The sequence below is a fragment of the Echiichthys vipera genome (assembly GCF_963691815.1).
Source record: "Echiichthys vipera genome assembly, chromosome: 12".
Lineage (NCBI taxonomy): Eukaryota > Metazoa > Chordata > Actinopteri > Perciformes > Trachinidae > Echiichthys > Echiichthys vipera.
Genome location: NC_139837.1, coordinates 29902931 through 29928402, shown reverse-complemented (window position 1 = coordinate 29928402; position 25472 = coordinate 29902931). Strand labels below are relative to the sequence as shown.

Genomic DNA, 25472 nt, shown 5'->3' with positions numbered 1-25472 from the left:
CATTAACATTAACATTATCAAGAGTAACAATATTTTTGGATATGAGTTTCAGAGGTCTTCTGGGCCAAGTACAATAACTTCAGTTTTATCTGAGTTTAGGATCGATCCGATAAAGGTCATTAGTAATTTTTACCAGCGCTGTCTCTGTACTATGATTTGTCGTATCAGTCGTAACACTAGTCCATTTTTCTCTAATAGTTATATTTTATCATTAAAGAAGGTCATGAAGACTTCCGGTTTGGCTGAGATGGAGCAGAGGAGTCTCCCTCCTGCAATTTTTGATAATTTCCCGTTTCAAGACCCCAAAAGTCACAGCAAATAGTAATATTCGTCTCGTTTAATGGACACACCACCGACATATGTTGACGTATACAACCAGACCGAACAGGGGGCGAAGGATAACACCACAGATTAGGCGGGCAATGAGTTCAGCATGGCGGCCATTGTTAGCCTTCTGGAAGAGCACCGCAAAGCCCTATCTGCTGATTTCAAAGCTTCGAAGCGAAGATGGACCACGTCCACGCCACAGTGTCCGACCACACTCAGAAGATAGGCTCCCTCGAGGTAAATGCAAATTTGCAAGACGAGTGCCTGCAGGCGCTGGAGGCCTCCCGTGCCACACTAGCAGAAGGCAATGCTAAGCTCTTAACTAAAGTTAGCGACCTGGAGTTCAGGAGTCTGCAAAATAACATCAGAGTGATTGGCCTACCTGAATCAGTGGAGGGGCTGCGGCCGACAGCCTTCTTCGCGGAGCTGCTCATGGAAGTTTTCGGTGAAGACAGGATGTGACAGGGCTCACCGCACACTAGCTGAGAAGCCGAAGCCAGGCCAGGTAGCCCGGCCAGTCATTATCAGGCTGCACAGGTACCAGGTGAAGGAGACAATCATACACGAAACCCGCATTAGGAGAGGCAGGCTACAGTTCAAAGGCTCCCATTGCCATCTACGAGGTCTACGCACTGGAGGTGGTGGAACAACACCAGAACTACCGAGAGGTGATATCGGAGCTTTACAACCTGGGCTTCAAACCTGCATTGCTGTTCCCTGCCAGGCTTGTCATCGTGATGAAGGACGGAGGGAGGAAGAGGCTTTCTTTGGTCACTGAGGCTAAAGGCTTTATAACATCCAACCACGCAGAAGAGACCTGATGACCGCGGAGGGCTGTTGATTTCACCACGGACGATCCACTGTCACGCTATCTGGATAACCGTAAGTTGATGTGGTGTTAACTGTATAGGTGTGCTTTAATCAGCCAAGGACGGGCTGGAGTTTGTTTTTGGAGCGCAGCCTTAGTAGTTATGGTCTTGACGGACTGCTGATATTCTGTCTGTAAAGAGTTTTGAACAGAAATCGCCAAGCGGACATTTTGACACACTACAGGCATGTTGAATCGAGATCCGGTGTTATTTGATGTTTTTGGATTCCCGTTTTTTTTTCATCTTTTTTTTGTGTCACAGTTACAGTTTAAATCAGCTGATACCCCACATATTAAGAGGACGTGGATGAGCCACTTATTCCATTCCAAATTTACAGATAGAGTTAGAGGGGCAGCTATCATCATCATTCTAAAACTGTTCACACATCCTTGATTTGTGCCAGGCACGGCCTATTACAGTGGTAATTATTTACTTATGTTTTATGTTAGTTAATTACCTAGTTATTTACTGCGACTACGTCTGACATGGGTTGTTGGGAGGGATAGTGGGATTTATGTTGGGTTTTTCTTTTTGACTTTAAAGCAGATGCACCGACTCCGTATGCAACTGTTGTGCTTTTATTTGCCTGTCTAAAAAAACTCAATAAAGAAATTTGGAAAAAAAGAAGGTTATGAAGTCATTACTACTGAGGGGTATAGGAATACATTGCTCAATAGAGCTGTAGCTCTGTCAGCCTGGCTACAGTGCACAATCTAAGATTGTTCTTATTCTCCTCTATTAAAGATGAGTAATAGGCTGATCTGGCGTACGGAAGGCCTTCCTATATGTTTTTAGACATTCATGATGAACTAAGCGAGATTCTTCCAGTTTTGTGGAAAGCCATTTACCTACCAATTTCCCAATAAGTGTTTTAATTTGCGGGTTTTTGAGTTATACCATGGAGCTAACTTCCTCTATTTCATTATCTTCTTTTTTTAAAGGAGCAACAGAGTCGAGTGTTATTCATATTGAGCCTACAACACTGCCAACAAGGTGCACTATACAGCCAACAGCCATTTTCCCTCTCAGCAATGATCCTCTGTGTATTCCACTCGTAGTGGAGGCATACCCAAACTTGAAATTACATATTTAAATATATTAACCTTTTCAAGACATTCATTGTCATTTTCACTGACCCTTTAAACTGACTGGGAAGAAAGAATCATAATGACAAACAGTAACAAAATGTAACTTCTTTAACCATTTACTTTAATGATTTGAGGGGTTGTGGTTAGTATAAGGATGTTTCCTCTGCCATTACTGCAATTATTGTGGGACATCACATTTCAGCAGAAAGCTGAAAACTGTAATAATAAACTTGAAAGGAGAGAAATTGTATTGACTTGCAAGAGAAAATGCTCAAGATTTTAGTAACTGGAAGTAAAAATGGCTTACAACAGCTACTTTAACCTAACAATGGAATTGGATTAACCTGAAATCTGTACGTAATATTTGACCTGTCCAATATGCAGATTATTACACTGGAGCATAGTATTTAAGAGCCACCTTCCCAATCTCAGTGTTCACTTGATGATCTGGTGCAGTGTGAAAATAATCTATAGTTAAGAGACGTAATTTTTCAAGAAATGCTTTGTAAATAAAGATAATACAGTGCTCTCCCCTATTCCTGCTAATTGCCAAATCCAAGTCACCCAACGTAATAAATTATCACTCATAAACTGCCATCTTAGGTTCTAGGGACTTAGTTCGTTAACATGTTTTTTGAAGCACAGCTTGTGCTGAAACCAAAGTATTTATACTCTTTCAGTTGGTGTCCAAAATATCCACTTCAGTGGAACAGTCAGTTTTGTCTAGAGAACAGGATGCATTTTTATTTTTATTTTTATTTTTAGTTTAAAAGTAATTTAGGATAAAAAAAAAAAGTGGATCTAAAGAACAATACAGTGGCACACCTTTGTTAACACTCAAGCTGGACTGATTGCCATTAGCTACAACAACTTGCGTTCTACCGCTGAGATAATTTAGACACCAATAACATGATTTATCATCAAATAATTGATAATTGACAATATTTAAAGACTCAGATAAATCAATGAAAAGGGCTACACAATCCTGCTGGTTATCTAAAGCGCTAGCAACATCATTCAAAACTTTTGATGCCACTGTCACAGTACTATGTAACATTTAAATGCAACAAAGATCAGTGCTTGGTTAACCCTGCATTCACACCGGGAGTAATGGAGGTGATTAATTCGCCCAGAGCTTGATCACATTTTTGTTTATCGCTTTATCGTTTCAATCGCAGGTAGCAACCGAGGTGGCTAGCTAACTCAAACTAGCCCCTGGCTCAGCCTACTATGTTGTTGTGCTAAATGAAAAGTTATGCTAGTGCTAACAGATATCTTAATGCATTTAAAAGAACAGAAATGAGCTCTGAGATTAAGTGTGTGGCTTTTAAAAGAGCCATGTGTTGTAGTGAGATCAGGCTGTCAGTGAGTTAACCTCTGAAGTACAGGGTGCTGCCCGGTCTCCGGTAGATCAGACCAGGATACGCTTCACTCTGTATTGATGGCTTTTGTATTCTTCTTCTTGATTTCTGGCAGACTAGATGCCTAAAGGCCCATTGCTGCCATCCGCAATTTATAGTTATTATATCCATAGAAACAGTCTGGTTTCCCCCAAGAACTGCAACAATGGTGGCTTTGTGATCCCCTGGATGTGTCACAGAGAACTTTGATAACGCTTTCCGCAATCTCAAAGCTGATTGGCTCTCATCGCAAAGCGTCAGGCGATGTCGCTTGAAAAGTAAAAATTGTTCAACTTCAAGCAACACTCCCAATGGTGTGATGGACACGATGATTAATTCATCAGGTCGCTGTTATTGCTGAATCGGGTTGCCGGGAGCGACATTGTGTGTCAATCATTTAGATTGATTTTGAATAGCAGCTTGACGCTTTCATCGCCCCAATCGCTTTTGGTGTGAATGCCCGGTTAGAGAGTTGGTGGTAATGAAGCACATCTATTAGCTCCTCTGCTTCAAATCATGCCATCTTCTTTTACAGTCTGAAGTGTGTTTTACACAGCACCGACACACTGAAATACTAAATCTCTCTGTTATATTTGAATTCCTTCCTGAAGTGTGGAAGAATGCCTCTGCAGCTCGTTGGTAGGGGACCATAGACATGTATAAAAGAATGGATGTAGCATACCCGTTGGGGTCCATTCTCTCAACTTGATCCAATCTTTCTCGCCTACAAGAGGTGCCATCTTGTCAGACTTTGACTCCGCCTCACTTCACATATACCTCAGAGGTGAAGTTTGGGCCAGCGGCTAGCTGTCACTAAAGAGTACCAGGCCTTAAGTATGTTTGATTATGCTGTGAAAACAACCTGTTTAAGATGGGGGTCAATGAGAAACTGCTCTTTTATGCAGACTACTCTAGTGGACACTCAACGAACTGCAGTTTTTGGCAATTCTGTATTGGATCAACCAGGATATTTTGTAGTTTCTCTCTGCCATTGTTCTGCCTGCTGTGTTGTTGATGCAAGGGTAACATTTATGCTTTGCCACATGGATATTTATAATGAACAAATAATGGAACTTTCACTTTTCTACAAAACTGTATAGGTGTGTTTGTGCTGTAATATCATAAGCACAATATCTGTAGTGAACTGGACATTACGAAGGGGCTGATTGTAGGCTAAAAATATTCTGGGCCAAAGCCTGTATGATTGGCCCTAACGATATCACCTGTCAAACACTAAGTTAACCAAACATATTGACAGGGGAAACTTCAAATCTGTTCACATGTGAATGTGACTATACCTGGCAGTGTGACTTCAACACCAGAGTCCTGTTGCATCTCATTGAGTCAAACAGTCAAAGTTTGTTTCTTTTGATCATGACTGTTTCTTAAACTTTAACAAGTAGTTTTTGTGCCTAAACACAACTACTCACTCATTACTCATCTTCAACTGCTTATCTAGGATCGGGTTGCGGGGGCAGAAGCTCTAGCAGGGGGCCCCAAACTTCCCTTTCCCGGGCAACATTAACCAGCTCTAACTTTAGGATCCTGAGACGTTCCCAGGCAAGTGAAGAGATTTAATCTCTCCACCTAGTCCAGGGTCTTCCTCAAGGTCTCCTCCCAACTGGATGCAACTAACCCTAGGAGCAAAGGGGGCATCCTTACCAGATGCCTGAACAAAATCTACTGGCTCCTTTGAATGCAAAGGAGCAGCGGCTCTACTCTGAGTTCCTCACGGATGGCTGAACTTCTCACCCTATCTCTAAGGGAGACTCCAGCCACCCCTCTGAGAAAACCCATTTCGGCCGCTTGTACTCGCGACTTTGATCTTTCAGTCATGACCCAACTTTCATGACCATAGCTGAGGGCTGGAACCAAGATTGACCGGTAGATTGAGAGCTTTGCCTTCCTGCTCAGCTCTCTCAAGGGTGCTGTAAAGCGACTGCAATACCGCCCCAGCTGCTCCAATTCTCCGGCCAAACTCACCAAGATCCCAAGGTACTTGAAATCCTTCACTTGGGAAAGGACTCATTCCCTACCCAGAGTAAGCAATCCACCGGTTTCTTGCTGAGAGCCATAGCCTCAGATTTAGAGGTGCTTATCCTCGTTTCACACTCGGCTGCGAACCGATCCAGTGAGTGCTGATGGTCACTGATTGACAATGCCATCAAGACCACGTCATCTGCAAAAAGCAGAGACGAGATCCTCAGCCCACAGAACTGCAACCCCTCCACTACATGACTACGCCTCCATATCCTGTCCATGAAAATCACAAACAAGATTGGTGACAAAGCGCAACCCCAGCCGAGGCCAACCCCCACAGGGAAAGAATCCGACCTACTGCAGAGGATCCGGACACAGCTCTTGTTTAAGTGTACAGAGATTGGATGGGCATCAGAAGTGCCCCCCTCACCCCATACAGCACAGCACCTCCCACAGTATCTGCCGAGGGACCCGGTTATATGCCTTCTCCAGATCCACAAAGCACATAAACCAGGATTGGCATACTCCCAGGCCCCCTCCAGGATTCTTATGAGAGTGAAGAGCTGGTCCATTGTACCATGTCCAGCACGGAATCCTCATTGTTCCTCTTCAATCTGAGGTTTGACTATAGGACAAACCCTCCTTTCCAGCACCTTGGAGTAGTCTTTACCAGGGAGTCTGAGTAGTGTGATAGCCGACACTGGCACACACTCTCTAGCCTCCTTTTTAAACAGGGGAGCCACCACCCCGGTCTGCCACTCCCTTGGCAGTGTCCCAGACTTCCACGCAATGTTGAAGAGACGTGTCAAGCAAGACAGCCCCTCCCAACCAATAGCTTTCAGCATCTCTGGACGAATCTCATCAATCCTTCCGAATACTTCGGACTGCTGTTCGGTGCATTTGCACAGACAAATGGTAAATGGTAAATGGACTTGTACTTATATAGCGCCTTTCTAGTCATCTGACTACTCAAGGCGCTTCACAGTGTCTGTCACATTCACCCATTCACACAGACATTCACACTGATGGCATTGGACATCTACATACCATCTAATCTGATCTAACCATTCACACATCATTTACACACCCATGCGCAGCACGGGGAGCAATTCGGGGTTCAGTGTCTTGCCCAAGGACACTTCGACATGTGGACCAGGGGGAGATGGGGATCGAACCACCAATCTCTCGAACAGAGGACGACCCACTCTGACACCAAGCCACAGCCGCCCCCAACAGTCCCCCTACCACCCGTAGTTGTAAGGAGGCAACCCTCTCGCCCACTGGGGTAAACTCCAACACTGCAGCGCTCAGCCGGGGGTTTGTGAGTATCCCCACACCTGCCTGGTGCCTCACACCCTGGGCAACTCCAGAGAGGAATAGGGTCCGACCCCTATCCAGGAGTACGGTTCCAGAACCGACACTGTGCATGGAGGTAAGCCTCACCAGAACTAATTGGTAGCGCTCCACCTCCCGCACAAGGTCCGGCTCCTTCCCCCAAAGAAAGGTGACATTCCATGTCCCCAGAGCCAGCCTCTGCAGCAGTGCACCGGACCCCCGCAGTACCTCCTGCGAGTGGTGGGCCCACAGGATAGAGAGAGGGGAGATGCCACATCACTCTTCTGGGCTGTACTCGGCCAGGCTCCCTGGCAAACCCGGCCACCAGGCGCTCCCCAGGCTTCCTCCGAGGAAGGGTTTCTCTTCCTCTTCCTTGCCTGTCCATGCGGTCTTTGTGAACCATTCTTAAGCATCTTTGAGTACTGATAAAAGCGCTACATAAAATGTATTTATTATTATTATTTTATTATTATTATTATTATCATTGGTCTGGCACCTCCCATGAGACCTCTCTGCCATAGGAGACCCTATCAGGAGCTCCCAGCTCCAGACAAAACAGCCCTCAGATTCACAAGGACACACAAACCTCTCCACCACAATAAGGTGATTATTCCTGGAGATGTATAGACAACTAGACCTTGCCAAAAACAGAAAACAGTCATATCACTTTTGTGTTTGTAATGGTTTTGAAATTCCCTGAAAAAATGTCCTGCTGCCAAAATAGGCGCCTGATCAGAAAACATTCATATGGGTAAAAGGGTGAAAGAAAGAAATCAATATGGATGTATAGGGCACTGAGAACAACATGGTTTAGTTTGAAAGTACCTCACATCAGAGTTCTTTAAGCATCTCATTATACATTATACCTTATACCCTAGTGTCTACATGATGTTTTGTTTCATCAGGTGGTAGATCACAAAAAGTCAAACATGATATTTTATCTATGACTGGTGTGTTGGTTTGGTGTTTTTGGTTCATATTTCGTGGTCAGAAAAAGTAAAAAGATAAATGTAAGGGGGGAAGTAAGGGAAGAAGTGAAAGGAAAATATTTCTGTAAGCCTATGATGAGTAAAAGCAAATTTCCTTACAGTTGCCCTTTCTCGGTTCAAACTATTTGAGCGCCATGACTCAGCATAAAGGTCTGGTGTATTCTGAGAATTACAGATGTCAAGTATTTTGTATTTTTTTTTCTGTGTATTTCACTGACTAAACCAAATCTTTGTTTCCCAAAGGTGTAAGAATAAGTTTTAAAACTATATTTAAAGCCATTTTCAAGCTACTAAACTGTTTGTAGAATTTCTGAAAAAGATTCCAGGCTGACAAATGGGAAACAAAGGTTTGGTTTTAGGCTTAGGGTGTCTCTAACTTTGTGATTGACCACTGTTCTCAGGCAAGGGACCGGAGACCCTGTATGCTGGGCAAAAGCTCAATGATAATGAATGGCATACAGTGCGAGTGGTGCGTCGCGGCAAAACCTACAAGCTAACTGTTGACGATGATGTAGCAGAAGGTACTTACCTGCATCAAAGAAATGTTCTTAGTGTTGCTCTGTTAGTGCTATCACCATGCTGTGGTGTTGACATATGGATTGATAGAATCAGTCGGTAATTCTGCTCCAAAGAAAGCATGTATGTAACTTTTAGTGACAGTTTGCATCCATCTAATACTGTTAATGTAATTTTCTCCTTAAATCAGCCCTTTTGTGTTAGTGTCAGACAGTGTTCTCTTTTCTTTCTGTTTTTGTCTTTCTTTTCAACCCATCCCCTCCAACCTCCCCGTCTTCAGGCCAAATGGTGGGCGACCACACTCGCCTGGAGTTCCACAACATTGAAACAGGCATCATGACAGAGCGTCGATTTGTTTCCAGCATCCCGTCCAGCTTCATTGGTCATCTACAGAGCCTTAGGTATTTGGAGTATTTACTTTGATTTTATTTTTTGACAAGGTAACAAACCTACATAGTTGTCAAACAAATTATGTAGCTCTACAGGATAATTTGTTTTTTCAGCACATTCACTGTTTGGTCCAGTCTCAACACAGGCTGTACTCGTTCACTGGCATTGTATATATATATATATATATATATATATATATATATACCTACAAAAAGTAATGTACTGTAATTCTTATGTAATCCAGGTATTTATTACTGGTGAAATCAGGTGATGTAGTATGTAGTAGTTTTATATAAAACTATAAAATCTGCTAATACTTAACTGTCACCTTTTATTGCCTAAACTTAATAGTCACAGTGACAACCTGGACGCTATTTCACAACGCATTGATCAGCACTCTCCACATGTATATAAGTAACCAGAGTGTAAAGTTGGACTTACATTCAGATTCAGTGGAGATAACAAGTAAAAAATGAATGCTAATATGGCTCTGCCAGTTAAATGTGTACATTTAACTGACTGTCATTTAAATTAAAATATGCCTAACTTTGTAAGACATGATTTGTCAGGCAGTGTGTATGCTAGCTTGCTATTGAGTTCTTCTGCCTGCAAATGGCAAAAAGAAAAAATAAAGTCAATGATCTCAGATTTATTTTCTCAAGAAGCAAACTGAAAAATTATTGGGCCAAACCTTGCAGTCTTTACTTTCAAGTATTCTTATTCATGTGTGTTTTTGCCTGACTTTACAGATCAAGTAGAGCCTTATTTTTAAGACAATCATTTCAACTTTCAGATTTAACGGCATGCTCTACATCGACCTGTGCAAGAATGGTGATATTGATTATTGTGAGCTCAATGCCCGCTTTGGGATTCGCTCTATTATCGCCGACCCTGTCACCTTCAAATCCAAGAGCAGCTATCTCAGCTTGGCCACCCTACAGGCCTACACATCTATGCACCTATTCTTCCAGTTCAAGACCACCTCCCCAGATGGCTTCATAATCTTCAACTCAGGAGATGGCAATGATTTTATTGCTGTGGAACTGGTTAAAGGGTAAGTTTTGCACATTGAAACATTGAAGGTTGAATAGTATTATTACTTAAAACTGCTACAGATCAAAAGTAAGCCGGCAAATCAGCGTTCTTTGAGGAGTTACTGGCAGTTAAAGTGTAATTCCAGAACAACTTTACTGGCTCCCTGTTCAATTCAATTTAATTCAATTCAATTTCATTTATTCAATTTAATTTAACAGCATATATATTACAAACTCCTTCTGTTAACATTCAAAACTTTTCATATTCACGCCCCCCCCCATATCTCTTTGATACGCTTCACCCATATATCCCACCCCGTTCACTCCATTCCTCATCTGCTGTACTGCATTCCACCCCCTCCTTCTCACGTACCTCAATAGGCGCTCAGGCTTTTAGCTGTTCAGCACCTCGGCTCTGGAACTCACTCCCACTACACATACAAACTTTGGACACCATTGACACGTTCAATTCCAACCTCAGAACACACCTTTTTAAATGGTCCTACTCCCTCTAATTTTCTGTCCCCCATACTGTTTTGTGTCTTTTCTTTGTGTTTTTGTGCTATTGTATTTATTCTTTTTTTGATTTGTTTTTCTTTTAACATGTAAGGTGACCTTCGGTGTTTGAAAGGCGCCAACCAATAAAATGTATTATAATTATTATTTTTATTATTATTAAAAGGAAGAAGCCCATTGATGATTTATCCCAGCAAAACACGTTGTGGCAGTTTGGTGAAATATAAGCTAATAATAGAAAATAGAAAAAAAAACGATGGTTTATTTAATGTATGTAAGTGGCGAAAAAGACCATTGGAGGATTTTGCGCCAGAATTACACTTTAAGGGTTAGTACAGAGCGGGGGGTGACAACAACAAAGAAGACAAAGAGGCGACCACTGTTTCAAAACAACAATGGCAGCTCCTAAAGAGGTTAGCTTAGATGCTATCATAGCATCAGTTTTATCAGAGCTGGAGAGTTTTTCTTCACTGAGAGAAGAGAAAGACACCGAAGATTTTTCTTGATGGAAAATACGTTTTCTCTCATCTCCTGACTGACTTTGGCAAGTGTTTGATAGACAGATGGTTCATCCAATCACCTGACAGGTATGTTTTGAAAGGGAGCTTACCCATGTTCCCGGCTCCTGTGTTCCCCGCTTTGTTTGTGACCGGATAAACAGCAGACCTTTCTTTAAGAAAAGGTTCCGATGTTCCTAAAATAGGTCCGATGTTTCCCAAAAAAGGTCCGGTGTTCCCCGCTTTTCACAGAAAGGGTCCTATGTTTCCCGGTCTGTAGACCCTAGCACTACCATCTAACCCTGCTGACCCTAACCGTAACTCGAATTTCAACCCTTTTCTCCCCTTCTTCCGCTCCACACAGCACACTAGCATCTGACCTTATTTATTATATTTTATTATTGTTTGATCAGAATCAGAATCAGAATCAGAATACTTTATTGATCCCCGGGGGGAAATTCTTTTGTTCGAATGCTCCGTGCACAGTAGAAACAAGCCATAAAGATGAATAAGTAGAAATAAAATAAAGTAAGGATTCAAATAAAATACAATTAAGATAAATCTAAAGTAGCTAATAAATAGCCAATAAAATACAGTACAAATAAATAATAAACAATCAAGTAAACAATCTGAGGTGAGTGTGAAAATACAATCTGAGATATATACACTGTACAATTAGGTTGTTATGGCAAATGAAATGAAATGAGAACAGATATTTATATTTTGTTTTGTTTTGTTTTGAAGTAGTCAAGAGTCCGGTAATTAAAGAGATGAGTTGTACAGTTTAATGGCCACAGGTAAGAATGACCTCCTGTGGCGCTCAGTGGTGCATTTAGGAGCAATCAGTCTCTGGCTGAAGGTGCTCCTCAGTTCAGCCAGAGTGTTGTGGAGAGGGTGAGAGCCATGCTGCAGTATCGCCCGCACCTTCAACAGCATCCTCCTGTCTGACACTGCAGCCAAGGTGTCCAGCTCCACCCCCACAATGTCACTGGCCTTTCTGATCAGTTTATTGAGTCTGCTGGCATCTGCAACCTTCAGTCTGCTGCCCCAGCACACTACAGCAAACATAAAAGCACTAGCCACCACAGACTCATAAAACATCCTCAGCATGGTCCGACAGATGTTGAAGGAGCGGAGCCTCCTCAGAAAATAGAGGCGGCTCTGTCCCTTCTTGTAAAGGACTTCAGTGTTCTTAGTCCAGTCCAGTTTATTGTCAATGAACACCCCCAGATATTTGTAGTGTTCTACAATGTCCACGTTATGCCCCCGGATGGAAACTGGGGTCACTGGTGTCTTTGTCCTCCTCAGTTCCACCACCAGCTCTTTGGTTTTTGCTGTGTTGAGCTGCAGGTGGTTCAGCTCACACCATGTGACAAAGTTGTCAACCACAGCCCTGTATTCAGCCTCCTCACCCTTACTGATACATCCCACTACAGCAGAGTCATCAGAAAACTTCTGAAGATGGCAAGACTCTGTCTGGTAGCTGAAGTCCGTGGTGTAAAGGGTGAAGAGGAAAGGAGAGAGAACAGTCCCTTGTGGTGCGCCAGTGCTGCTAACCACTGTATCTGACACACAGTGACGCAGGCGCACGTACTGTGGTCGACCAGTGAGGTAGTCCACAATCCAGGAAACAAGGGGGGGATCCACCAGCATCGCCGTCATCTTGTCACCCAGTAGAGCAGGCCTGATGGTGTTGAATGCGCTGGAGAAGTCAAAGAAAGTGACCCTCACAGTGCTCCTCGGCTTGTCCAGGTGGGTGTAGGCACGGTTTAGCAGGTAGATGATGGCATCCTCAACTCCAATCCGGGGCTGATAGGCAAACTGCAGGGGGTCCAGGTGTGGCCTGACCATAGGCCTGAGCTGCTCCAGGACGAGTCTCTCCAGGGTCTTCATGATATGAGACGTCAGTGCCACCGGTCGGTAGTCTGAGAGACCGCTGGGCTGCGGCGTCTTTGGCACTGGAACGAGGCAGGACGTCTTCCATATCACAGGGACCCTCTGGAGGCTCAGGCTCATCTCGAAGACGCGGTGTAGAACTCCACATAGCTGTTCGGCGCAGGCTCTGAGAACCCGTGGACTGACACCATCAGGGCCTGCAGCCTTACCGGCGTGGAGTTTGCTCAGTTGTCTCCGTACCTGAAGCGGTGTAAACTGTGCAGGTTGAGCAGGGGGAGGTTTGAAGTCCAGAGTGAGAGGAGGGCAGGTAGCAGGGGAGCCAGGAGAGGTGTGAAGAGAGGGGGATGGGTGTGAGGGTCTCATGTTGTTGAATGAGGTGCTAACAGGAGGAGGAGGGGGGGTCAGAAGCAGTGATGGCTGTAGACAGTCAGCAGGAGAGACAGCAGGGGCCTGGGCTGCAGTGTCAAACCTGTTGAAGAACAGATTCAACTCATTAGCCCCAGCCACACTGCCATCAGATCCACCGCTAGCTGGTCTGAAGCCTGTGATGGTCTTCATGCCACTCCAGACCTCCCTCATGTTGTTTTGCTGGAGTTTCATCTCCAGCTTCCTCCTGTAGCTGTCCTTAGCCTCTCTGATCTTGTTGTTAAGCTCCCTCTGAACGTCCCGAAGCTCCTCCCTGTTGCCACCTCTGAAGGCCCTCTTCTTCTGGTTCAGAGTGGCTTTGATGTCTTTGGTTACCCAGGGCTTGTTGTTTGGGTAACAACGCACAGACCGAGCTGGGACAATGCCGTCCACACAGAAATTGATGTAGTCTGTGATGCATTCAGTAAGCCCATCAATGTCCTCTCCATGCGGCTCACAGAGTGCATTCCAGTCTGTCACCTCAAAACAGCCCTGCAGTGCCTCATAGCAGTCCTCTGACCATGTCCTCACTGTCTTTGTGGTCACAGGCAGCCTCTTCACTAGAGGCACATAGCAGGGGGTGAGAAGCACCAGGTTGTGATCTGATCTCCCCAGGGGGGGAAGGGACGTGGAGGTGTATGCGTCCTTCACATTAGCATACAACAGGTCCAGGGTCCTTTCCTCTCTTGTTGTACAGGTCACATACTGGGTGAATTTCGGCAGTGTCTTTTTAATGCAGACATGGTTGAAGTCACCCGAGATTATAATCAGAGCAGTCGGGTGTGCGGTCTGTAGTCTGGCTATTGTGGAGTGGATGACGTCACATGCCGACGTTGGGTTAGCGGACGGGGGAATGTAAACAGCCACAACGATAGCATGTGAGAATTCACGGGGTAAATAGTACGGACGGAGGCCCACAGATAACAGTTCGATATCCGGACTGCAGATGCGGTCTTTGATGGTAACGTGACCAGGATTGCACCACCTGTTGTTCACGTAAACAGCAAGCCCCCCTCCTTTACGCTTGCCGCTCGTAGTGCAGTCCCTGTCAGCCCGGACAGTGTGGAAGCCCTCGGTGGAAATATTGTGGTCAGGAACATCCGCGTGTAGCCACGACTCCGAGAAAATCATCAGGCTACACTCCCGGTATTCCTGACGACTCCGGGTTAGCGCTGTTAGCTCGTCCATCTTATTCCCCAGTGATCTCACGTTGCCCATGATGAGAGATGGGAGACACGGCTTGAATGTCTTCCTCTCCATAAGTCTCCGGTGTTTCGCTCCTTTTCTCCGCCGTAGCGATCCTTTCCCTCTGCCTCCACGGTGTGTTTTCCTCCATAGTTCAGCAGGGATGTCCGCCTTCACCGTAGCCGAGCCGGCCGGCTTCAGCTCTATCAGCTGATCCCTGGAGTAAACAATGCGGAGTTGCTGAGCAACCGTCGTGTGGCGGAGTAAAAGCAGCGATTCAACCAAAAACGCCACAACAAAAACTCTCCACACAAGCATGTTTAAAGAGAGAGGCTAATAAACAACTATGTCAAAAGAAAAAAGAAAAAAGTAAGATAAAGTAAAAAGGAGAAAAGTTGAAAACAAAGTAAAAGTAAGCAGGAGCGACTAGAACAGGCTGCATACACCGCGGCGCATGCGCACTATAGTTTGATGTTTTTATCATGAATTTCATCTGTATATATATTTGACCTATATTTTTAACCTTGGCGTGTTTTTAATCCATGCATAGCATGCAGCATGTTTTATTGCCAGAGGATCCGGAGTGTTGCATTTTAATTTAGTTTATTTATTCTCTCAGTTATTTATTTCTACCTGCAGAGGGGGCTCTCCAAACAAACACAAACAAAGGATTTTACACCTTACAGAATAAATTAGAATAGAAATACTTTATCGATCCCAAGCTTGGAAATTGCAGTGCAACAGCAGCATTACACACAGACACATCAAAACAGTAATATAAAAATACTATATGAAAGAAACCTTAAAAAATAAAATGTATAAATAAGCGGTCTAATTGTAGTGCAAATGTAAACATATAACAATATAAGGTGCAGTGGACAGATTATGAGAAAAACATAAGTTGCTTCTGATTGTATTGTTCTGAAATGTTTAACTGATATTCTACAGTGTGGTGGCATGTGGCAGGAAAGATTTCCTGTATCTGTCCTTCGACAGCAGAGCTGGAGCAGTCTGTGTGAGAAGGTGCTCCTCTGTCTGACGACTGTGTGATGGAGAGGGTGCTGATCATTGTCTATGATGGCTAACAGTTTTTTCAGCGTTCATATCAGTTTGTTTGATGGTATCTATCAATACAGACATCTGAGGGACGTTCCTTTTTATCTCACAATCTCTTCTTTATATATATATATATATATATATATATATATATATATATATATATATATATATATATATATTATATTCTTAATCTTTTATTTCAACTTAGTTTTTATACATTTTACATAACTATAATAAACTGCTGCCTATGTGAATATGAAATAATAAAAGTGATATTTTACCCCGTTTTTATTTACATTTATTTATATTTTACTAACAGTGTGTGTTGCTTTTATTCTTAGAGATTCTTTTAATTTAGGTTGTGATTTTATTGTTTGACATTATTAAATGCATGCACAAACACTATAGCACTTTTAAAGCACTTTTTTCTCAACTTTTTTCCTGGGTACATACTGCACAGGCACACAGTTTTAATAAACTATTTAACATTTTATTTATTCTATTTATTTAACTTATTTTTAATATTTAAATGTGATGATAGAAGTTAGCGTCTGGCGCTGTAGGAGACGGCTGCCTCTCCAGGAGCTCTCCGTTTTTTTTTTTTTAGCTCTTTTACCCTATTTTAACCTCTTTCTTTCTTCTTTTTTATTCTTCTTGTGAAGAGATTGTGTGTTTTATATATATCATATGGCTATTACTAAGTTTAAAATGCAAACTTGAGCCAGTTTTCTCAATTAAGAGAGGAACTGCTGGTTCTACGCACAAAGGGACGAGCGAGGATACGACACCCCGTCCCGGCGGAGCTGAGGAGGAGACCCAGGGGCTGCAAGGCCGGGGCGAGGCTAAAGGTCGAGCAAGCGGAGAATGGAAGGCGCTACAAGCAATCGATTCCCTCCGTAATCATTGGGAATGTGAATTTGTGCTGAACAACCAGCGGATCTACCATTGTTCATCTTTACGGGGACATGGCTGAACCAAGTAACGTGGACCTGCCGGGATTCACTGCCGTGAGAGCCGACAGAGACACAAAAGCGAGCGGAAAAAAGCAAAGGTGGGGGACTCATCATCTCTGGGGACTTTAATCAAGCAACTCTGGAATCTGTTTTTCACCAGGTTGTAGACTGTCCCACCAGAAACAACAGGGCAATTGATCTCCTGTATGCTAATGTAAGGGATGCATACAGAGCGACTCCCCTCCCCCCACTGGGGAAGTCTGATCACAACCTGGTTCACCTTCAGCCACACCTACAGCAGGAGGTTAAACACTGTGTGAGGACAGCTATAGGAGAAGGGTGGAGCAGAAGCTGAGGGAGAACAACATGAGGGAGGACTGGGAAGGTGTGAGGACCATCACAGGTCACAACATAAAGACAAGAGCTACAGGGGGACAATGGAGAGGGCGAACGAGCTGAATGACTTCTTCAACAGGTTTAACCAGCCCTTGTCCTCCCTCACCCCCACACTCACTGCAGCCATCTCTCCTTCTTCCCTCTACACAGCTCCCCACTGACACCACAACAACCCCCTCCTCCTCCACCTCAACACAATACCCGCCTCACATCACCACAGACCAGGTCAGGGGGCAGCTGAGAAAGCTACGGCCCAGAAAAGCAGCAGGCCCGGACAAAGTGTGTCCGAGACTACCGAAGACCTGCGCTGCAGAACTGGCGGAACCACTACAACAGATCTTCAACCTTAGCCTGCAGCTAGGGAAAGTGCCTACCCTCTAGAAGACATCCTGCATTGTTCCGGTTTCCAAGAAGAACAGGCCCAGCGAGCTGAATGACTTCAGACCTGTGGCACTCACTTCACACCTGATGAAGACAATGGAGCGGCTCTTCCTCAGCCTCCTCAGACCCCAGGTACAACACACCCAGGACCGCTCGCAGTTTGCGTACCAGCCAGATGTTGATGTGGAGGATGCCATCCTCTACATGCTGCACCGAGTCCACTCCCATCTGGACAAGGGAAGTGGCACAGCGAGGATTCTCTTCTTGGTCTTCTCCAGTGCCTTTAATACCATCCAGCCCCCTATACTTCAGGACAAACTGAACAGGATGGGAGTCTGGTCCGGTGGACTGGGTCAGAGACTACCTCACTGACAGGCCACAGTACGTCAGGCTGAAGGACACCACGTCTGACACTGTGGTCAGTAACACTAGAGCCCCTCAGGGCACAGTGCTGGCCCCTCTTCTCTTCACCTGTACACCTCGGACTTCTGCTACAACTTGGAGCATACAGAAGTATGCTGATGACACAGCCATCGTGGGATGTATCAGGGGTGACAGAGAGGAGGAGTATCGGAGTCTGGTGGGGGACTTTGCTCTTTGGTGCCACACTAACCACCTACAGCTAAACACTTCCAAGACGAAGGAGCTGATCATCGATTTTGGGAGGTCCAGACCAAGAACGCGACCAGTCCTGCTAGAGGGAGCTGAGGTGGAGGCTGTGGACGCTTTCAAATACCTCAGGCTGTGGCTGAACAAGAAACTGGACTGGACAACACACACCAGCCACCTGTACAGGAAAACACAAAGCAGGTCGTACTTCCTGTGGAGACTGCGGTCCTTCAACATCTGCAGCAGCTCGCTGGTGAAGGTGGCAGAGAGGAGGACACTGTACAAACTGCTGGACATTATGGACAATGCCAGGCACCCCCTGCACAGCGTCATCAGCAACCAGAGGAGCCTGTTCAGTGGGAGGCTGCTCCTGCCCAAGTGTAGGACCAACAGGCTCAAGAACTCCTTCGTCCTTCAGGCCTCAGGCCATCATCCTCTACAACTCCTCACTCAGGGGGAGGAGGAAATAAAGAGGACAGAAGGGAAGGAGTGGGAGCAACTCACTGTGCAATTATTAATCTACTCTTACATACCGGGACACTAACCTTCTTTTCTTTGTGCAATAACTTTATCCACCACTTAAGTGCAATACTTTAATCTTACTGCTCATTTCTGTCATATACAGTCACATATTTTATCTTATTCATTTCCTCTACATTTAACTTATCAAATTAAATTTTCCGTAAATTCTGTTTTTACCTGTATTCTTAAGTCTACCTCATATATATTTGACTAAGAGTTTTGTTTACTGTATATATACTTTCTGTATCTGTTTAGCTAAGAGTTGATTGGTTATTCTATACTGTTTTTTTATTTACCTCCTCATGTTTTTGTAAGCTGCTGGAAATTCAATGTCTTTGCAGGAGTCATCCCAAAGGTATCAATAAAGAGAAGTCTAAGTCTAAGAAAGGCACCTCATGATGTCTGACATACAAAGGGAGCAAATGTGCAGGGGGGAAGGTACTTTAATAAGTAAATCATCTCCCACTGACTGTCCTGTACAGTGATATCCTGAATCTCTTTTTAAATATAAATTGACATTTTAACCATCATTTTAAGCTTTTAACAACCGACTCAGGTCTTTTTCTGGAGGTTTTTAAAGTGTTTTAATGACACTTGTGCCCGTGCCCCCTGGGCACGCTAACGTTTCACGCTAAAACCTAACAAAATACTGAATTAAATCTGCAATGGCAGAGGCTTATGTGGCAGGGTAACATAGGGATGACCCCTTTTAAAAGCTTTTTCCCAATCAGTTGCAAAACTATCTGATGACTTGGTTATCATAGTGATGTGCCTACAAAGAATTATCTGCTGAATCGGCAGCTTCCCTCTTTATTGTGAGTTTCAACTTGTTTTATACTGTAGTTTTGCTTAACTCATCACTCTCATAGCATCATGTCTGCCATGGCAGGCAGCCATTTTCACTCAAAAAAGCTCCAGTGTATGCTACTTTGTCAGCATCAAGCAACAGACATACACAGCAACAGAAAACAGAGCTCAATTGACGTACAGTCATCAGGGGCACACATACATCACTCCAAATGAATTTGCTCTGTAACTTCTGGATGTGCAATTGTTTACTAACATGTTGGCCATATGGACTTGAAAGGGGATTGTTTTGCTGCCTCCAAGTGGCCAAAAAGGTCAGATAATACAGGCTTATGTCATTTTGAGTTTCTCAGATGTTTTTAGGCACATTGCAATCATAATGACCAGTATAATGGGGCGTTCACACCAAACGCGATAGATGTGAATTGAGTGACAACTCTATATTGAAAATCAATGTAAATGGTGCGGTGACACGCAATTCAGGCGGAGACGGTGCAAATGGAGCGTCTGGCGCGATTGAACATTAACTGTAGTTAATGAGGACATCGGCTTCTGATAAAGCTGAAGCCTTACTTACATCTTCTTAGACGATGCACACTAATGTAATGTGAAGAGATGCTGATTCTACTGCTCCTCTGACATTGCTACACTGATTCTCCCGATCTCAAATGAATCATTTCATTATCATGAGAAAACGGAGGAAAATGATCTTGTTATCACAGGAAAACGGAGGTATTATCTTGTCAAGGTATAACAGAGGAAATAAAATGTATGTAATCTATGACCTTTTAGGGCTTCCGTATCTAGGAAATACACTAAGTATGAACTGCATACCTGTTACTAAAGCTGGTGATTTTCTCCACCGACAAGAAATCACAAATTGCTATAAAGCCATCAAAGACTTATAATCCTTATGTCTGCAGTTACTTAATCATGGCTTCCTGTTTCTGAACATGTCAAAGAAAATCTTTAAAGGTAAAAAGCTGAAAATGTCATAAGCAATCTGTAACTCTCATTAACATTTCTCTTGCAGATACATTCACTATGTTTTTGACCTGGGAAATGGACCCAACCTCATTAAGGGCAAAAGTGACAGAGCACTGAATGACAACCAGTGGCACAATGTCGCCATCACCCGAGACAACAGCAACACCCACACACTGAAAGTAGACGCTACAGCCACAAGTCAGAGTATCAACGGGGCCAAGAACCTGGACCTGAAAGGTATGCACAGGATGGGACACCTGTTACCTGTTTAAATGTTCTTTGTTCTTTTGGTGCGTTGAGGCAGTTAGATAGCAGACGATATTTTGCTGTTGTGCTGAATGGTGATGCTAGTGCTTAAAAGAACAGAAATGAGCTCTCAGTTGAAGTGTGTGGATCTTAAAAGAGCCAGTGTGCTGCAGTGAGATCAGGCCGTCAGTGATTTAACCTCCTTAGCTGTAGAGGGTGCTGACCTGCCTCCCCGGCTCTCCTCTAGATCAAACCAGGATACACTCATGGGACAGGTTTCACTCTGCACTGACACTTTCTTCTTCTTCTTCTTCCTCTTCTTCTTCTGGATTAACGTCAGACTAGATGCCTAAAGGCACGTTGCTGCCATCCAGAGGTCATAGTTATTTCCATTATATTATATATTATATCTGTAGGATCAGTCCAGTTTCTGCAATGGCGATCGTGGTGTTCCCCTGGATGTTTACCGCAATCTGGGGTTGACCTCAAATCATCGTCTATCCAATGATTCGATCCGAGGAGCCTGATTCGACTGTCGCAAAATGCGCAAAATGTGGTTATGGGTAACTGACAAATTATTCGGGAAATTGCAACCCTTAGTAACATATTTCAACTCACTGAAGGTCATACTGCCGAACTAAACCATCTTTTTTTTCATTCAAATTTTATTTATTTGTTTTCATTTTATTTATTATGTGTTTGTTACTTTGCTACTAAATGAATACTTGATGATAACTATATCGGTATGAAAACTGTTATATTCACAGTCAACTGTTGTTGGTAATTTTTATTTTTATCTCTTTATGTATCTTAATGTTTAGGTGTTGTTGCTGCTGTGCTGCTCTGTAATAAAAACTAAGGAAGCCCTGAAAGGCATGGTGCAAAAAATATTTGATGGGGGGTAAATGTTGAGAAAAACCTAAATTTATCTCCATGTATGAGATATTAACTCATATGTAGGAGTTAATATCTACAAAATAGGAGATAAATGTTCAGGCTTAATTGGGCTGTTTTTGAACTGTATAAAAAATGGATGAAGCATCTACACCGAGGTCCATTCTCTCAACTTGATCCAATCATATTCGCCTCTGGGAGCCGCCATCTTGTCAGACTTTGACTCCTCCTCATTTCCTCTTACCAAAAAAAGGCATTGATGATATGTTGGGTGGAGGGCGTTACGTCCATCTGGCACCACCGTCCGGGAGCAAGGCTAATAGAACACAGTTTTTTTTCGGGAACAGGAGTTATTTTTATTCTGTAACAGGAATGGGATTTTTTAGAGGGTAAAGACTGACACGAAAGGCCAGTCTCTAGTAGAGTTGAATGCAGGCACTCCTGTGTCAGTCTAGTGGAAAACACACCGGCTCCGCGAGTCAAGAGCAGGCAGCATTTATGATCAATGATTTAAACTGATATTCAACACAGTCATAGATAGTAAAACACCGACCCTCATGCCCTGAATCCTCTCGGTACTCCAGATTGGCATCTAATGTATGTGCCATTGATACAGGCTGTGTTGCAAGTCATGGTGCAAGTGCGGCTATTTAATTAGCATGACAAAGCATGTTGTTGAACATGTTGTGTTCCTAAACCATCTCTTTGTACAGTTAATCTAAGAGCAAACCCTTTTGGCAGTTATGGTAACACCACCACACGAATGACAGTAGTCCAGGTTGTGATGAAGGAGTTAGCATGCTAATCCTCACAACTAGTTGTCACTCAAGAGGCTGCACCCCTAATTAATCATAAACTTTAGCCTCCAATAAAATAAAAACTAGCCTGGTAAAAAAAAAAAAATTAAACCCCCTCAGTGTTGTCATGGAGATATGACCTAAACATACTGATTAGATTGTGTTTTTGTACCAGGTCTTAAAAATAGGTTTAATTATGCTGTTTAAATGGCCTGATTAACATGGGGGTCAATGAGAAACTGCTCTATTATGCAAACTGTCACTAGTGGCCACTGGTCTAACTGCAGTTTTTGAAGTGATCATGGTGTCGGCAGTGTAAACCTACCTAATGTTTATATGATGCACCTGGATGCAAGAAATGCAATATATAAAATAAATATAACAACAAATAGCAATTTAAGTTCACACCTGGACATTATTTGTCCATCACAGCTGATGCGTCTGGACATGGATATTACACAGGAGGTTACTGTAACAGACTGCTGTGTTTTGCAGGTGATTTAAGAAGATAAACATGTCCGCACGCATAGACTTATGCATGGAGCAGCCAGCGGCTCACTTAACTACCCGCATTAACTGCGTGTCAAAAACATTAGTGCTGTTAAGGTTTGAGTTCATGCTACATTGTAACGTTAAACACAGTTCAGACCAAAGATACATAGCGAGACAAACATGTTTTAGAACGTTGCAGGTGAAAGTTACCGCGGTGTAAACTGACCCGTCTCGCGTGGACTGAAACAGTCTCCTGCAATTAGACTGGATTAGCTGGATTTAGAACGCAACACACGCCCCTGTTTCAACAGCCAATCAGGTCTTACAGAAATCTGCTGGTCAAGTCACTTATGTGTTATTTCTTGATGATAGGACGAGACGGCTCACAGTACTTTATTTAACATTTAGCTTTTTTTTAGCTTCCAAACTCAGAACAACTGGTCATGGTCTCCCGCTCTGTGTGTGCCTAGTCATGCGCATGCGCTGTGCCAGGCTTGACTCAAACAACTCTAGTCACATGACACAATGACAGATCTTTTTTTTAAACATATTTACAAGGAACATCTGCACGTGTGACAACAGTTGCATTTCTACATTGTTTAAACATATTTACATTTGTTCTATCAATCTCTGTGGGACTTTAATAGTTCTACTAGACTGTCTTAACTCACTGAGTTCAGTGGTGTGTAATGGTGTAGTTCTACCAGACTCCCTTATCTCACTTGGTCCATAAGTTTGGAGTGGTGTTGGCTCTGCTCTTAGAGCGTACTCACACTGTCCTTCCAGACCGCGACCCGGGCTTTAGGGTACTTGTCCCCCCTCCCTCTCCCCCCCGCGCCCCAGCCCCGCTTGTACTCACACTGCCAGGGTCGGCCAATGCTTCTTGCTGTCCATACGCCATCACGCCGTAACACGTCACACGCATTGATCGCGTGTGTGTGGCTTTGATTACAAATCTTTCCACAGACCTCAGAGTTTTTGTGCGTCTTGTCGACTGTTTTTGAATATTTTCATCCGACCAAATCTGCAGTAGACACTCCACCTCCGCATCACACCAACATGAACCTTTCACCGCCATTGTTGTTGTTGTTAAATGTCCGCGCATGTTCCGTCCTTCTATTTACATGTCCGAACAGGTCGACATAACGCTACTGCCGCAGGGCTCGTGCTCGTGCTCGCACACGTGCGCACGCTCGTGCTCGTACATGTGCAAACGGCTCCGCAAAAGCCCACCTGTTTCAAGCGGGCCGTCGACGGCCCGCTGGCCGCAGTTGTGCGTGGAGCGGGTGCACTCACACTGCTTAAAGGTACTAGGCTTTAGCTGAAAAAACGGTTTTGGCCACGGCCAGAAGGACAGTGTGAGTAGGCCCTTAGTGTAGTCTGAGATCTAACAGTGTTTTCAAGAGGAGTATCCTCACCCTCCTGTGGCTCTGCTGGTTCTAACTGTCGCATGAATAGTATATAGCATAGAATAACAGCTCTGTAGGTGACTTCCCATTTTTCAGTATCTCTGTATCCCCAAAGAAATTTCAGTCAAAAGCAACTGGACTTGGTTATTTGACTAGGAAGACGTTTCACCTCTCATACAAGAGGCTTCATCAGTACATGTACGCATTGGGTACGCACTTATCTCTGTAGTTTAACAGAGCTAATTCAGGATCTGAGTTCAGATGTAATGCTTTCTTAAACAGCAGTTTCACTATTTTGAATCCATTCTCGGCCAACCCGTTGGACTGTGGGTTATTGGACTAGATGTAATATGTTCAAATAAGCCTGTGAAGGCTCTGTACATCTTAGAAAAGTCTTTGAAAGCCTGACAGCTAAACTGAAGTCCATTGTCTGCTAGTACTGTGCTGGGTATTCCATGACGTGCGAAGAAAGACTTGACATGGGTCATCACAGTATTGGCAGGGGTTTCCCTTCAGTACTGCTATCTCTGAATGGTAAGAATAATAGTCCATTAGTTAAACATTGTTCTTGCCGTACAGAGTAAAGAGATCTATTCACACTTTATTCCAAGGTGCCACCTTTTCCTTTTCCTCAACCCACATTTGCTCTTTGTGCTGTTTAGTTCTGTATGTTAGACAGGTTTCACATGTTCTGACCATGTCTTCTATTGCACTGTCCATCTTGGGCCAGTATAATACTGCTTTTGCTCATCTTTTACACTTTTCCATTCCCAAATGTCCTTCGTGAATAACTTGTAACATATCCTGTCTTAGCACTTCTCGGCTATAACTGATAATTCCTCTGTGATACCCTATTACCCTATTTGGCCGGAGAATCGGAGCAGCGGGGGCGGTATTGCAGTTGCTCTACCGCACCGTTGTGACGAAAAGAGAGCTGAGCCGGAAGGCAAAGCTCTCGATCTACCGGTCAATCTTCGTTCCTACCCTCACCTATGGTCATGAAAGCTGGGTCATGACCGAAAGAACAAGGTCGCGGGTACAAGCGGCTGAAATGGGTTTTCTCAGGAGGGTGACTGGAGTCTCCCTTAGAGATAGGTTGAGAAGTTAAGCCATCCGTGAGGAACTCGGAGTAGAGCCGCTGCTCCTTTGCGTTGAAAGGAGCCAGTTGAGGTGGTTCGGGCATCTAGTAAGGATGCCCCCTGGGCACCTCCCTAGGGAGGTGTTCCAGGCACGTCCGGCTGGGAGGAGGCCTCGGGGAAGACCCAGGCCTAGGTGGAGAGATTATATCTCCACACTGGCCTGGGAACGCCTCGGGATCCCCCAGTTAGAGCTGGTTAATGTGGCCCGGGAAAGGGAAGTTTGGGGTCCCCTGCTAAAGCTGCTGCCCCCGCGACCCGACCCCGGATAAGCGGATGAAGATGAGATGAGATGAGGAGATGGTTCCAGAGGGGGATTCATTTCTTACCCCTCCTGCTGGTCATCATCAAACAAAA

The 25472-nt window shown here is 44.0% G+C and overlaps 1 protein-coding gene across 1 annotated transcript in view; it reads left to right on the top strand.

Annotated features, from left to right (window-relative positions):
- Positions 1-25472, top strand: part of nrxn3a (neurexin 3a) — a gene marked incomplete at both ends in the record, with an annotated part of 319661 nt that overhangs the window by 194607 nt on the left and 99582 nt on the right. Inside the window, 4 exon segments of the mRNA XM_083924038.1 lie at positions 8390-8509; positions 8785-8905; positions 9688-9948; positions 20188-20378. Coding sequence (XP_083780164.1) covers positions 8390-8509; positions 8785-8905; positions 9688-9948; positions 20188-20378 — 693 coding nt within the window.